The sequence below is a fragment of the Sus scrofa genome, chromosome 3 (assembly GCF_000003025.6).
Source record: "Sus scrofa isolate TJ Tabasco breed Duroc chromosome 3, Sscrofa11.1, whole genome shotgun sequence".
Lineage (NCBI taxonomy): Eukaryota > Metazoa > Chordata > Mammalia > Artiodactyla > Suidae > Sus > Sus scrofa.
In genome coordinates this window covers 3,795,869-3,810,352 of record NC_010445.4, presented here as the reverse complement: position 1 = coordinate 3,810,352, position 14,484 = coordinate 3,795,869, and the positions used below count along the sequence as shown (strand labels likewise).

Below are 14,484 nucleotides of genomic sequence, written 5' to 3'. Positions count from 1 at the left end.
GCTCAAAGATAAAGCCATTCATGATTTCCGGGCCTCCCAAGGGAGAGAGAGTCTGTGGATTTCAAACCCAGTGACTCTCACCACGACAGCCACAACTTAGTGGCACCACTGGCGCACTCGTGCTGATGTCGATTTCACAAATGTTTCAGTCACTCACAAAAGCCCAAGGGCATCCTTCTTCCAAAGATCAGGCTACCTCTCTTTGAAGAAATTCTCTATAGGAAACTATCCCGGGGGGATCAAATGAAGGCAGGCAATTTGGAGATTTTCAGAAATACACCCACTTCAGATGAGCACCCACCACCTCAAGTGGAGCTGTGTTATGACTCCGTCACATCTGCCAGCTGCACACGAAGAGGAAGGCTTTCTGACAAGATTAGGTAAGCATCGGGAGTTCCCATGTGGCTCAGTGGTTAACGAATCCGACTAGGAACTGTGAGGTTACGGGTTCGATCCCTGGCCTTGCTCAGTGGGTTAAAGATTTGGCATTGCCGTGAGCTGTGGTGTAGGTCGCAGATGTGGCTCGGATCCCGAGTTGCTGTGGCTGTGGTGCAGGCCGGCGGCTATGGCTCCGATTCGACCCCTAGCCTGGGAACCTCCATGTGCTGCGGGAGAGGCCCGAGAAATGGCAAAAAGACAAAAAAATAAAATAAAATAAAATTAGGTAAGCACCAGGAGGTGAGCTTGAGGACGAAGGAGAAAAATCGAAGGTGGGAGCCATGACTCAGGGACACTGACTCCGAGAATTCCACTTCCAGCCATCTCCCTGAAGAGAACCCGGCACTGGCCTCCGGGGGCAGCAAACAGGGGGCTCAGGGGAAGCCGGACACATGCCCCTGGTGGAGGCGATTCTCTGTACTGGGAATTCTTTTTTGGCTGCACCAGTGGCACATGTAAGTTCCCAGGCCAGGGAACAAAACCTATGCTGTGGTAACACTGGATCCTTAACCTGCTGCACAGGGCTGAGGATCGAACCCAAGGCTCCATAGCAACCCAAGGTGCTGCAGTTGGATCCTTAATCCGCTGCATCACAGCAGAACTCCTGTACCAAGAAGAAACCTTCTTTTTTTGGGTCTTTCTAGGGCCACACTTGCAGCATATGGAAGTTCCCAGGCTAGGGGTGAAATTGGAGCTACAGCTGCCAGTCTGCACCACAGCCATAGCAACGCCAGATCAGAGCCGAGTCTGCGACCTACACCACAGCTCACGGCAACGCCGGATCCTTCACCCACTGAGCAAGGCCAGGGGTCACATGGATACTAGTCAGGTTCACTTCCACTGAGCCATGACAGGAACTCCCCAAGAAGTCTTAATAAGGTCAGGGCCACGGGCACATTTCAGGGCATCATATACAGAGAAAGTATTATCAACCACGTATGTGACAAAGGACTAATACCTAGAATATATAAAGAACTCTCAAAACACAACATTAAAAAAACCCAAATAGGAGTTCCCTTGTGGTGTAGTGGGTTAAGGATCCAGCACTGCCACAGCTGTGGCTTAGGTTGCAACTGCAGCTCAGATCTGACTCCTGGCCTGGAAGCTCCACAGGCCGTGGGGCGGCTAAAAAAAGGAAAAAAACAAAAAACTGGGAACATCAGAAGCTGGCAAGGATTCTGAGGCGCGGACTCCCTCGTACGTTACTGGTGGGAACGAACAACGGTACAGCTACACTGGAAAACGGCTCAGCGCTTAAAAAAAAAAAATTAAATAACAAAAACACGCCACCAACCAAACACACCACCCAGCAACTCTACTCAGGCATTCATCTCAGAGACGTGAAAAGCTACACCCACACCAGCCCCTGCACACGCATGTTCACAGCAGCTCCACTTTTAACAGCCCAGACGCGCTTCGCCAGGTGAGGGTTCACCAGTGGGGCCGCACCCCACAGAGAACCCGCCTCGGCCACCGAAAGGATGGCGCTGCCGACACGGCAGCTCAGGGGAATTGCCAGGATGGTGCTGAGCGAGCTAAGCCCATCGCAAACGCTGATGCCCGTCCATGTCTGTCACATCCGCGCGGTGACCGTATTTGAGAACCAGAGCGCGGCCTCGTGGCTGCCAGGGATCAGGGAAGGGACGTGTGGTCACGAAAAGCCGACAAGGATCCCCCGGGGTTGGAACTGCCCCAGGCTTCACTGGTGGACGCGAGAACGAGTGGGAAGACGTCAACCCACACACGCGGGTGCAAGGCCGGCTGGAGGAACCCCAACACAGGGTCGCCTTTCGGGCTGTGCGACTGGACGGCCGCTCTGCAAGATGCTGCCACGGGGGGAGGAGGGGGAGGGAGCGGGGACCTGTGTTGTTTCCTACAACTGTAGGTACATCTGCCATCATATCAATGAAAATAAAGGCAAAGCTTTCCTGCTATTCTCACTGGGGGAGGGTCTGGATCTACTATTTGTTCAACAAGTACTGGGTCCCCCTCCCCCTCCCCCGCAAAAAAACCCAAAGCAACTGAAGTCCATGGAGCCATCTACCTAAAGTCACAGTAAATGACTAAGCAAAGTGGCCAAGTTCACAGCCCTACCGTGACCCCTGGGGCCACTGACACACAGCTGCTCAAAGGCCATACAATGTCAATTTGGAGAAAATAAGTCACTCCTAGGGAATGTAAAATTTTCAAATTCTAGAAGCCTCTATGACAGAAACCTAAATGGTTTAAGTGGCATTTAAAAAAGGGGAGAAATTACAGAATAATGCATATAGTATATACCATGTACTGAAACAGACAAGTATTTTCTACGTGTACACTTCTAAGTCGGCAATTGCACAGAAAAAGACCTGGGGGAACATACAGACCGCACTTCATCACCTCCCAGAGAGACTAAGGTGAGAAAAGATTACTGGTCAAGGGGTGTTTGGAGTGCAATCATCACGTCTGCAGTTAAGAACGCAACCTCATTCAAGCATCACTTGTCTATTGTAAGAAGGGGAAAAATAAAGCAAACACTTACTGCATTCATAGATCTGTTCCAGTTTATCCACAGAAGAAAGGGAGAAAAATTTATAACCGGATTTACTACCAACAGCTAGAGACCTGCAAAAGAGCCAAATTCAGAAATAAGAGCTGATACGTGTAGGCAGTGATAAAAAAAAAAAAGCACAAACGCGCTCCGGTTACCAACCAGCCACCATCACCTCTACCCAAAATTAGCACCAAGAGTTTCCCTCAGTTGGTCCCAGGTAAGGGGTGGCGGCGAGCGGAGGAGAGCGGCAGAGGAGACGCCACACCTCGGAGCCAGGAAAAGGCGGGTGTCAGCACACTAGACGACAGTCTTCTCAGGGAAAACCTAGAAAACTTTATGGAGGTAAATCTGACATATAAGTAAGTGACCGGCCCTAAGACAAAGATGCCCTTGAGACCCGGTGGGGGTCCTCAGGTGAGCTGGCACACACCCGCGCGGGGCAATGAGCCCACGGGTGGAGACAACACTGCACGTTTGACAGAGAGAGGTTCACGCCCGCGGTAGGTGGCTCGACCCTTCTGCGCCGCAGCGAGGCCGTAACAGACGTGGCCCAGTCGCATACGTGACGCTACCGCTGAGCAGCAGGATGGAAACCCAAGAGACCCAAGAGCTCGCTCACCATCTGGAATGGGAAGACGACACAGGTGGCCGAGGCCAGCCTGGTGCGGCAGGTCCCAAGTTCATCACCCAACCCGTCTGCTCTTCTAGGAGCCTGGGGCCCTCCGAGCTCTGCAGGCGCCTAGCACAGGAGCCTGAGCCAGTAAGCCAAGTGCTGCCTCGCAGAAGATCAGGGCTCTCCAGAACGGGGCCGAGCAAGGGGAGAAGGAAGGGAGGACCGCTTTCGGAAGCAGAGGATGGGCGCACAAAGCAGAAGCAGCAGGACAAAGAACGGGACCCTGGGACTGTATTTCATCTCGGGAGAAGAGGCGGCAGAAGACCGGCGATAGCGAAGACTGGCCATTTCCCAGGAGAACGTGTACACAGAGATAAAAATTAGGGCTGCTTTGGAGTTCCTGCTACGGTGCAACGGAATCGGCAGCGTCTCTGCAGCGCTGGGTCGCAGGTTCCATCCCCAGTCCCGGCATAGTGGGCTGAGAACTGCAGAGCAGGTGGCAGCTGTGGCTGGGATCTGATCCCTGGCCTGGGAATCCCATATGCTGCGGGGAGGCCAAAAGGGAGAGGAAAAAAAGGCAGGGCTATTTTAATGACCGTTTCATCTATTAAAAACTTGCGATTTTTCCACCTCTTTTACACTTACGTAGAAGAAACACAGTCCAACAACAGAGCCGTTATAAGCACTATTAAACTGCAATTAAACAAAAATTTTAAATATCAAGGAGTTCCCACTGTGGCGCAATGTGACTGGCAGTGTCTTGGAAGTGCTGGGACTCAGGCTGGATCCCAGGCCCAGTACAGTGGGTTAAGGATCTGGCACTGCTGTAGCTGCGGTTTAGGTTGCAACTATGGCTCGGATCTGATCCCTGGCCTGGGAACTTCCATATGCCTAGGGGTGGCCAAAAATGAAAAAGAAGAAAGAAAAAATTTTTAAATTTAAAATTGCAATTGGCTTATCCTAGACGTATAAACACAAACGAAACCCTATCAGTTCATGTAATTTTTCTCTGCAAAAATACTTCACTATATTAACTACGCTGATGAAGTAATTAGGTATCATTACATGTAAGCATTTTGAAAAGCAATAAAGGAATCCACAGAAATACAAGAATATTCACGGGAGATAAAAATAAAAGACTCTCTCAACCATTCCCGACTTCTGGAAAACGGATGTTCGGGACAACGATTTCCGGGTAACTAAGGGCCCCTGTTTTAAGCATCAAAGCCTTTTTTCCCCACCATCTCTGATTTTTAAAGAAGTCATTCTTGGAAGTTCCCACTGGGCCATAGTGGGTTAACGAGCCAGCTTGTCTCTGTGGAGGCGCCGCTTTGATCCCTGGCCTGGTGCAGTGGGTTACGGATCCAGCGTTGTTGCAGCTGCGGCGTAGGTTACGGCTCTGGCTCGCAGTCAATCCCTGGCCTGGGAACTTCCACATGCTGCGGGGGCAGCTGAAAAGGCAGTCATCCTTATGCAGCCTTCTGCGTGGGATGGCAAGTCCTCCGCACCTGCCTGGACGCAGGCCCTTAAACAGCCACTGTGATCAGGCGACCCTCTCGGACCCTAACGAGGGGCTAGGGTTGTGTGCCTACGTCAGATACACACGGCACTGCTGCGTTGCAAAGTATTTTCATCAGGGCAGGAGACCGTGCCTGCTTCTGAGACGTACTTTGGGCCAACCCTTGGACGTGATCACGCTTGATCACAGCCCGCTTCGCCCCACGGGCAGAGCTGCCCCGGACCTGACCCCCTGTGGCTCCAAGCAGCCTGGCTGGTTCTCTGCCTCTCCACTAGCAAGGCAGGACCCACTTCCCTCACCACTTGCCAAAACGCTGTGGCTAGTGCCTCCTTTCTCGTTCTCCGCATTCTATGGGTCTAGGCTTTTAAAATACTGTTGATGTTTTATTTGAGTTTGGAGAGGGAGCAGAAAGAAATCCACCACCTTGAACTGCGGGTCTCTGTCACGGAACTTAACCTGGCGTGTTCCGTACCTAAAAGACACCGATTTCTACTAAAAACAAAAACGTTTTCTTAAAAAACATTTTAAAGATATTAAAAACATTAAAAAAAAAGAAAATCATTTTTCTTACCCCCTTTTCTCTGCCCTCTTGCCCGTGAGAAGTCCATAAAGTTTCTCCTTTCATCACCTTCGTCAAAGAGCCACACGTCATGACAGGATTCAGCGGACACAGTCCACACCCGTAAAAAGGACGCCACTCCAACTGCACCAGCACCCAGGGGCCCTACTCCGTAAGCGCGTGGCCTTGCAGGGCCCCCCTCAGCGCAGCTCCACCCCAGGCCTCCACCTGGACTGCGGAGGCCTTGCAAACTCAGAGCCAAAGAAGAGCTCATCCTCCCCCAGCCGGGAGCTCCCTCTGCCCGCGCCCCAGCAATGTGCTAGGACCTCTCACTTAGAGGCCGGTGGGAGACTCGGGGGCAACGTAACTCCTCGCTTAACCGCATCATGCGTGTGCCACGGGTCACAGCAACCCTCACGCTCAGCAGTCTCCTTTCCGCTGGCCACGGCCACGGGGCCACAGCCTGCTCAGGGACCGTCCTGTCCTTCTCAACACACCCTTTACACAGCAGGCAGAAGGACCTAGAACCTTTTCCTTTTCTTTTTTTTATGGCTGCACCTGTGGCATATGGAAATTCCTGGGCCAGGGCCTGCATCCAAACCTCAGCGGCGACCCACGCCACGGGTGCAGCAACGCCCAATCTTTTCACCCACCGGGCTGGGCCGGGGATCACACCTGCACCTCCGCAGCGACCCGAGCCACTGCAGTCGGATTCTGAACCCACTGCGCCATGGCGGCAACTCCAGAACAACCTACAACGTTAAGGTTGAAGGATCTTTCAAAACCACCTACTTCCAAGCCCCTCAATCCACCGATGAGGGAAAAGGAGCTGTACCCGGGCAGAAGGAAAGCGGGTTCGAGAAAGCAGTCAGCTGTGCCCTCTCTACGCCCGTGAGTTGCAGACACTAACAACATCCACGCTGCAGACAGAAGCCAGGGAAGCCAGGCGCCTGCCTTCTTTCTCTCCGTTTTAGAAACGCAGCCGCTAAATGATGCGGACACTGCCGAATCTCGGACCTCCCCCAGCGGAGGGGGGTCCCCTGCAAGTCCCCAGTCCCGGACACTTCCAGCTAAGATTCAGGTGAGACTCGGCCCCTGACGAGTTTCTTTAACTCCCATGTTAAAACTTCAATTCCTCCAACACAAACCTTCCCAAGGGGTTACTTTCAGAAACTAGGGTTGGAACTAACCAGCTAGGAAGGAGACCACAGGGACCAGTTTTTCTGGATGCCTCGTTCCCAATTCTAGTTAAAAAAAATAAATAAATAAAATAAAGTCATAATACAACAAAATACTCACCCTTCTAGGGTAAGAATCACAGAAAAAATATTACCATGTTCGAAACCATATTACCAGGACCAACAGACAGGACAGACAGAATTGGTCTGAAAGAAATACTACTGCTTAAGACACAGTATGTATTTTCTTAAGTGAAATGGCCTCCAGATTTTCTCACTGAATACAGTGGGTGTAGACCGATATTCTTTATTGAAAAACTGTGTATTCCTCTTTTAAAATTAATGTTGGAGATGGACAAGGAAGAGGAAGGAGGAAAGTGTAAAGCCTCTCCCAGGAGCTTTTGTTTTTCCTGCAGATGTAGATTTAAAACAAATTAGTCACTTTTACCAGTAAACTTTCTTTATTCATTTTTTATTTTTATTTTACTTTCGTCTTTCTGCCATTTCTTGGGCTGCTCCCGCAGCATATGGAGGTTCCCAGGTTAGGGGTCTAATCAGAGCTGTAGCCTACACCAGAAACACAGCAACGCGGGATCTCAGCCGCATCTGTGACCTACACCACAGCTCACGGCAACGCCAGATCCTTAACCCACTGAGCAAGGTCAGGGATCGAACCCGCAACCTCATAGTTCCTAGTCGTTTGTTAACTACTGCGCCACGACAGGAACTCCTCTTTTTTCATTTTTTTAAAGTTTTGCTGTAGTTGATTTGCAAGGTCAATAAACTTTTTGTATGATCCTATCTTACCATTCCTTACAATTTATGCTCATACGCCAGCAAGGTCTCTTTGGCAAGTCAAAATTCTAACATACACAAATCTTGCCTGGAACTAGTAACTTCAGGACTCAGGGAAGAGGGGGAAAGCAGAGGGTCTTCAAGTCTGAAAAAGACCTTATTTCAAACCAGAGGGACAACCTTCTCTATGCAGGGAAGCTGGAAGTTGAATACCATTTGAAATAACAGCAAAAGAGAATGCTTTCTCATGTTTGGTTGTTTTTTTGTTTGTTTTGTCTTTTTACAGCCTATGGAAGTTCCCAGGCTAGGTGTTGAATCGGAGCTGTAGCTGCCGGCCTACACCACAGCCACAGCCACGCCAGATCTGAGCCTCGTCTGTGACCTACGCCACAGTTCATGGCAAGGCCAGATCCCCGACCCACTGAGTGGGGCCAGGGATGGAAACCACATCCTCATGGTTACTAGTTGGGTTCCTTACCGCTGAGCCACAACGGGAACTCCCGCTTTCTCATATTTGACTTCCTTTCAATATAAATGAGGAGCAGTGAAAGACTGAAAGAAGGGTAGAAAAAAATGTTTTGGAAATCCTCTAACTTACACAAGACCAAAAAAACCCATAAAGCTACCGTTCTTACCGGTCTCAAAGCACAAAGGACTCAAAAACCAAATGTGTCAGTTTGACATGTCATCTCCCCTACCCGGATTAATACAACACAGTCCAGCTCAGTTATAACCACCAGCAACAGGTTGTCCAAAGTGTTTCTGTTAAACACTGGTTTTTGGTCACACAGAAAGCTATGGTGCTGGATAGCTTGCATTTTTAAAGACTGCTACAGTCTGCTTCCTAAATTGCATGTCCTCCAGACCCTACTCTGGAGGGAGAGACAAGAGCATGGCAGATTGGGGAGGACACTGGAAGAGAATTCAGGAAACCTAGATCCCATGCCTGCCCTGACTCCACTAACTGAGGCTCTGCTCTGAACCTTCCTCAGCTTTGGTTTCCTCCCCTGCAGCTGGAGCAGATGATCTGCTTCCTCCCAAGTGTCAAAGGTCCTACTGCAGAGCTGCCTGCACTACTTCCATGATCTGGAAGGGGCTGTTGAGCACTCGGTGCATGCCACTGACTTGAGGCCTGCCATCCAACAATTACCTTTTTCTTTTTCTTTCTAGGGCCACACCTGTGGCATATGGAAGTTCCCAGGCTAGCGGTGGAATTGGAACCACAGCTGCCAGCCTACGCCACAACCACGTGGGATCCAAGCCTCCTCTGTGACCCACATGACAGCTCACGGCAAGGCTGGATCCTTAACCCACTAAGCGAGACCAGGGATTGAACCCAAACCCTCACTGGATACTAGCCGGATTCTTAACCCGCTGAGCCACAAGGGGAACTTCCGACAATTAACTTTTAATTAAAAAAAACCAACAACCCTCGTGTTCTACTTTGCTGATTCCATTCGGCCAAGACCAACTCAACTGGCTCTTCAGTGTGAGGCCCATGACCTATGCCTTCGCCCCTCTTAGGTCACTTCCTCTTACTCACTTCCCAACATGGCTCTCCTCCCTTCCAGCCCACAACTCATCCTTCCTTCTCCAGGAACCTCATCTCTTAACTATCCTCTCGCATCACCGGAGAAAGCCTCTGAAGAATCGGCTCCACACCCAATCGGCCGTGAACAAACAGCGGTCCAAACCCAAGGGCTGCCCTTAAGGGCCCCTCTTCCCCTGTAAGGATGGCTCATTCCCTGAAGCGCCAAGACCCCCTCGGGTGTTCCTGTCACCTCCCCGTTCGCTCAGTTTCTCCCCAGATCAGAGACCAGGGTTACTGCTAAGTTTGGTTCTTGCTCCAGGAGGACATCACAATTACCTGCCAAAAAGAAGGAGACAGGAAGAAAAGGAAATCAAAGGAACGCTAGGATGAGGAAGAGACGAGAAGGGCTTGAAAAGGGTAAAGAAGGGAGGGGTAGGGCTGAAACCTACTCCCACCGCCTCAGAAGCGACTGGGACAACAGGTCAGGCCCCAAAGTTCTGCCCCCAACTCCGCGAGACGTGAGGCCTGAAAAAAGAAAACCTCCCCGAGGTGGGTGAAGCACCTCCCCATCCCCATCATCTTGCCCACCCAGAGACCGAGGCGCCAGGGCCGAACCCGAGCGACCCCGGGGAGGACGCCCCCCCTCCCCGCGCCCCGCGGCCCGCCCGCACGCCCGGGGGACGCCTCCGCGCTCGCCCGCTCTAGGCCCCCAGGCCCGGCCCCGGCCCCCGACCCCGCCCACGCCCGTCCTTACGTGACGTCCTGGTTGAAGTTGGCGAAGAGCAGCTGGCTGGCGCCGGCCTCGCCGCTCTGACTCGCCAGGTTCATGGTGGGCGCGCGGCGGGTGGGCCCGGCCGGGGACTCGCGCGCTCGAGGGCAGCTCGGGGGAGCTCAGGGTCGGCGCCGGGCCCCGCTCGCCGCCTCGCTCGCCGCCACTCGTCGCGCGGGCATCAACCGCCGCCTCATCCCGGCCCCGCTCTTGTTTACGCTCCAGAACCGGGGCGCCTGGCGCGCCTGCGCAGCCCCGCCCCCTCGGCGCACAGCCTCTCACGGCGCAGGCGCACTGCGGAGGTCCCGCCCCTTCACCTCCGGCCCCGGCCCGAGTTCCGGTCGAACACGCGCACGCGTGGGGACGCACGAGGGCGCGATGGGCCGGGCTTGCGGGCGGTCGAGGGCCGCGCTTGCGCATAGGAAGGAGTAGGCGGTCCGAGTCTCCTGCCCTTGTCATTTTTATCGATGTGGTAAGGGCCCGCTGCGCGCCAAGCCTGGTGCCGGTACGTGCTTTGTCTTGGTGCTCGTGGCAGCTGTTGGGAGAGCGTGGTGCCTTCCCACTTTGCGAGTTTGAAAACTGAGGCTCTGGAGTATTAACTTATGTGCTACGTATAAGATCTGAGAATGGAAACCCCGTTATTTCTCCAAGGCCCACGTGTTCTGGGTCCCTGGAGAGGATTCTCCTTTACATTTATTCCTTCATTCAATAACATTTAGGGATTGCCTCCGTGTGAACTAAATAGGCCTCCTTCTTTCCTTCAGCGAAACTGCAGTAAGAGAAATACTTAAGCACAATTACAAAGCCAGGGTGCAAGGAGAGCATGTACGGAAGGCACTTAACCTAGACTTAGGGCACTGGGACTGTGCAGCCAGAGAAGGCTTCCTGGAGGAGGTGAGAACTGAAGTTTGAGTCGTAGGTAACCACCTTAGGGGATGGACGCATTGTGTATGGCGGAGGTCATACTCTGCTCTCATTCTTCAGATGACAGTATGATCTGGCCAAGGAACTCTGTGCCCTGTGTCTGTGCTTGGAGTGGTACAGTAGACACAGGATTTGGCTTGCGAAATAGGTGACTCGATCAAGCTGGGTGTTAAGATACCTTAAGCAAGAGACTGGTCATTGTACTAAGAGTAATGCACCACCACTGAAAACGCAGAATGGTGCGATCAAGTTTGTTAACTCTAGCCACGGAGCCAAGAATGCGTTGAAAATCACTGAAGAAAGTACATCAACTAAAAGAAAGCAAAACATGGAGTTCCTGTCGTGGCGCAGTGGTTAGCGAATCCGACTAGGAACCATGAGATTACGGGTTTGATCCCTGGCCTTGCTCAGTGGGTTAAGGATCCGGCATTGCCGTGAGCTGTGGTGTAGGTCGAATCCGAGCTGTAGCCGCTGGCCTATGCCACAGCCATAGCAACACAGGATCTGAGCCACGTCTGTGACCTACACCACAGCTCACAGCAACACTAGATCCTTAACCCACTGAGCAAGGCCAGGGATCGAACTCCCATCCTCCTGGATCCTTGTTAGGTTTATTAACCACTGAGCCACAACGGGAACGCCCTGAAAAAAAATTTAATCTTAAAAAAAAAAAATGAGTTCCTCTTGTGGCTCAGCAGGTTAAGAACCCAATGTAGTGTCCACGAGGGTGCAAGTTTGATCCCTGGCCTTGCTCAGTGGGTTAAGTATCCTGCATTGCGGAGAACTGTGGCATAGGTTGCAGATGTGGCTCAGATCCAATGTTGCTGTGGCCGTGGTGTAGGCTTCAGCTGCAGCTCCAATTCCACCCCGATCCCTGGGAACTTCAATATGCTGCAGTGTGGCCATAAACAAACAAACAAAAATAATAATAATTAAAATTTAAAAAAGAAAGAAAATCATTGAGGAAAGAATAGTTTTTTTTTTTTTATAAAGGATGCCGACCCCCCAACCTCATACCATACTTGAGCATTAATTTTAGATGGAGCATAGACCTTAACATGAAAGGTAAAACAATAAAGCTGCTAGAAGATATAAATAAACTATAATTTTAAAAATCTTTAAAAGTTAAATATAAAAGTTTAATACTGTGTCTAGTTCAAAAAATAATAATCATAAAGCTGCTAGAAGAAAACATAAGAGAATCCCTTGATTACTAGTGTAAACAAAGTCATCTAAATAAATGCTTTATGAAATACTAAGCACAAAATAAAAGATTGGTCTTCATCAAAATTAAGAATATCTGCTCATCCAAAGAGTCCCATCAAGAGCAGCCTTAGGGAGTTCCCATCGTGGCACAGTGGAAACGAATCCGACTAGAAACTGTGATTTACGGGTTCCATTCCTGCCCTTGCTCAGTGGGTTAAGGATCTGGCATTGCCGTGAGCTGTGGTGTAGGTCTCAGACGAGGCTCAGATCCAGATCCGTTGCTGTGGTTGTGGCGTGGGCCAGCTGCCGCAGCTCTGATTCAGCCCATAGCCTGGGAACTTCCATATGCCACGGGTGCAGCCCTAAAAAGCAAAAAAAAAAAAAAAAAAAAAAAAAAAAAAAAAAAAATAGCAGCCTTAGAATGAGATTCATATAATTGCAATACATATTTTTTTTTGGGTGAGGGCGCAGCTGTGGCATATGGAAGTTCCCAGCCTAGGGATCAAGTTGGAGCTGCAGCCTAGCCGCGGTGACAGCAACATCAGATCTGACCCACATCTGCAACCTGTGCGGTAGCTTGTGGCAACGCAGGATCCTTAACCCACTGAGCAAGGCCAGGGATCAAAGGCCGCATCCTCACAGACACTCTGTCAAGTTCTTAACCCACTGAGCCACAACAGAAACTCCTGCGATACATCTTTTTGACAAAGGACTTATTTCCTGAATATCTAAAGTCTTCTATAAATCAGTGAGGAAACTACGATTTTTTGAGTGGGTAAGGTACTTGAGCACAGGCACTTCACAGAAGAGGCTATCAAAATGGTTAATGAGCTCCGAATAGGAGGTGGTCAGCAATACTCATCAAGGCAACGCAAATTAAGAGCAGACAAGATAGGAGTTCCTGTTCTGGCTCAGCGGAAACGACAGACCCCCATGGATGAATCTCACTGATATGCTATTGAGTGAAAAAAGCCAGACGCAAAAGAACATATACAGTGTGAGTCCATTTATATGAAGTCAAAAACAGCTAGTGTAGGAAAACTAAATAAATACATTTTTTAAAAAAGGAAAAATAAATACATTTTTAAAAAGGAAAAATAACTTAAAAAATGGAAAAATAAATTAATAATAATTTAAAAAAACACCAGGAGTTCCCCTCGTGGCGCAGTGGTTAACGAATCCGACTAGGAACCATGAGGTGGCGGGTTCGATCCCTGGCCTCGCTCAGTGGGTTAAGGATCCGGCATCGCCGTGAACTGTGGTGTAGGTCGCAGATGCGGCTCGGATCCCGCATTGTTGTGGCTCTGGCATAGGCTTGGCAGCTACACCTCCAATGAGACCCCTAGCCTGGGAACCTCCATGTGCCGCAGGAGCAGTCCTAGAAAAGGCAAAAAAACAAAACAAAACAAAACAAAACACAGCTAGTGCCGTGGTTATTTCTGGTAGGGAGTTGGTTGGGAGGGAGCACGAGGGGGCCAGCTGGAGTGCTGGAACTGCCCTATGTCTTGATTTTAGTGCTTGGCTGTGTGGGCATACACATAGGTCAATGTATAAATATGTATATATGAATGCCCATCATGATATAGGGCAAGAGCAATGTCTTTATGCCGTTCCGTAGTAGTTGGCGGAGTTTCCTTTGGACCATTATTATGGAACGAAGGCACAAAGAGGGGTCCCTTCATGAGTCCCCTGGGTTCTAAGGACACAGTTCCCTGTGAAGTGCTATCGAATTTCCCCTTGCTCATCAGAATCTATCCGTCCACCCAGGGGGGTAACTCCTTCTCTCTCTACCGGTTCAGCAAGTGAAAATCCCTGAATGGCCAGAGGGTTGACTCTTTCCAATTTACCGGGCACCACGACTCTATTTCCTGGGGTAATAGGTGACTGGATCACAAAATCTAGCGAGCCTAGGGTCGTGTGGATGGAAGCAACGTTTTCTTACGTGAATAACGAGATGTAAGGTACCACTCCTAGTTTGCAGCCATGTGCTGTCCTGCAGAATGACACCCTGACCTCACAGGCTGTGGTCTCTCCGCTGGTAGCACACCTAAACCTTCAGTAAGCCGTTCCAGCTACTGAGTAAGAGGGCACAGGTAAGGGTGGTGAATCCCAAGGGCATGAACCCACTGCCAAGCTTCCTTCACCTACATGCAAATTGCTCAGTTGAAGACACGTGGTATGAACACCTGGCTAACCTTACTGGAAACGGCGACCTCCACCCTTCCCTTGTCTTCTATTTTAAACACCACTTAGCACACCCCATATGTCGTGTGATACCCCCTCCCACTAGAACATCAGCTCCACAAAAGCAGAAGTCTCAGTGTTGCTCACTCTGCGTTCTCATGACTAGAGCACTGACGAGAGAACTAAATTCCAAGCCTCCCTTCCTGATGACTGGGGGGAGATGCTGCCCCGTCAT

The 14,484-nt window shown here is 50.6% G+C and overlaps 1 protein-coding gene across 4 annotated transcripts in view; it reads right to left on the bottom strand.

The window, feature by feature from the left end:
- Window positions 1-10,183, bottom strand: part of WIPI2 (WD repeat domain, phosphoinositide interacting 2) — a 30,804-nt gene extending 20,621 nt beyond the window's left edge. Inside the window, exons 1-2 of one of the 4 annotated variants that reach the window (XM_005661826.3) lie at window positions 9,921-10,183; window positions 2,960-2,972 (exon numbers count right to left, since the gene is read on the bottom strand). Coding sequence is in view for 1 of the 4 variants with exons in the window: in NM_001190295.1 (NP_001177224.1) it covers window positions 2,960-3,042; window positions 9,921-9,994 (157 nt within the window). In the remaining 3 variants the exon portion in view is untranslated. 4 annotated transcript variants of the gene reach the window in all.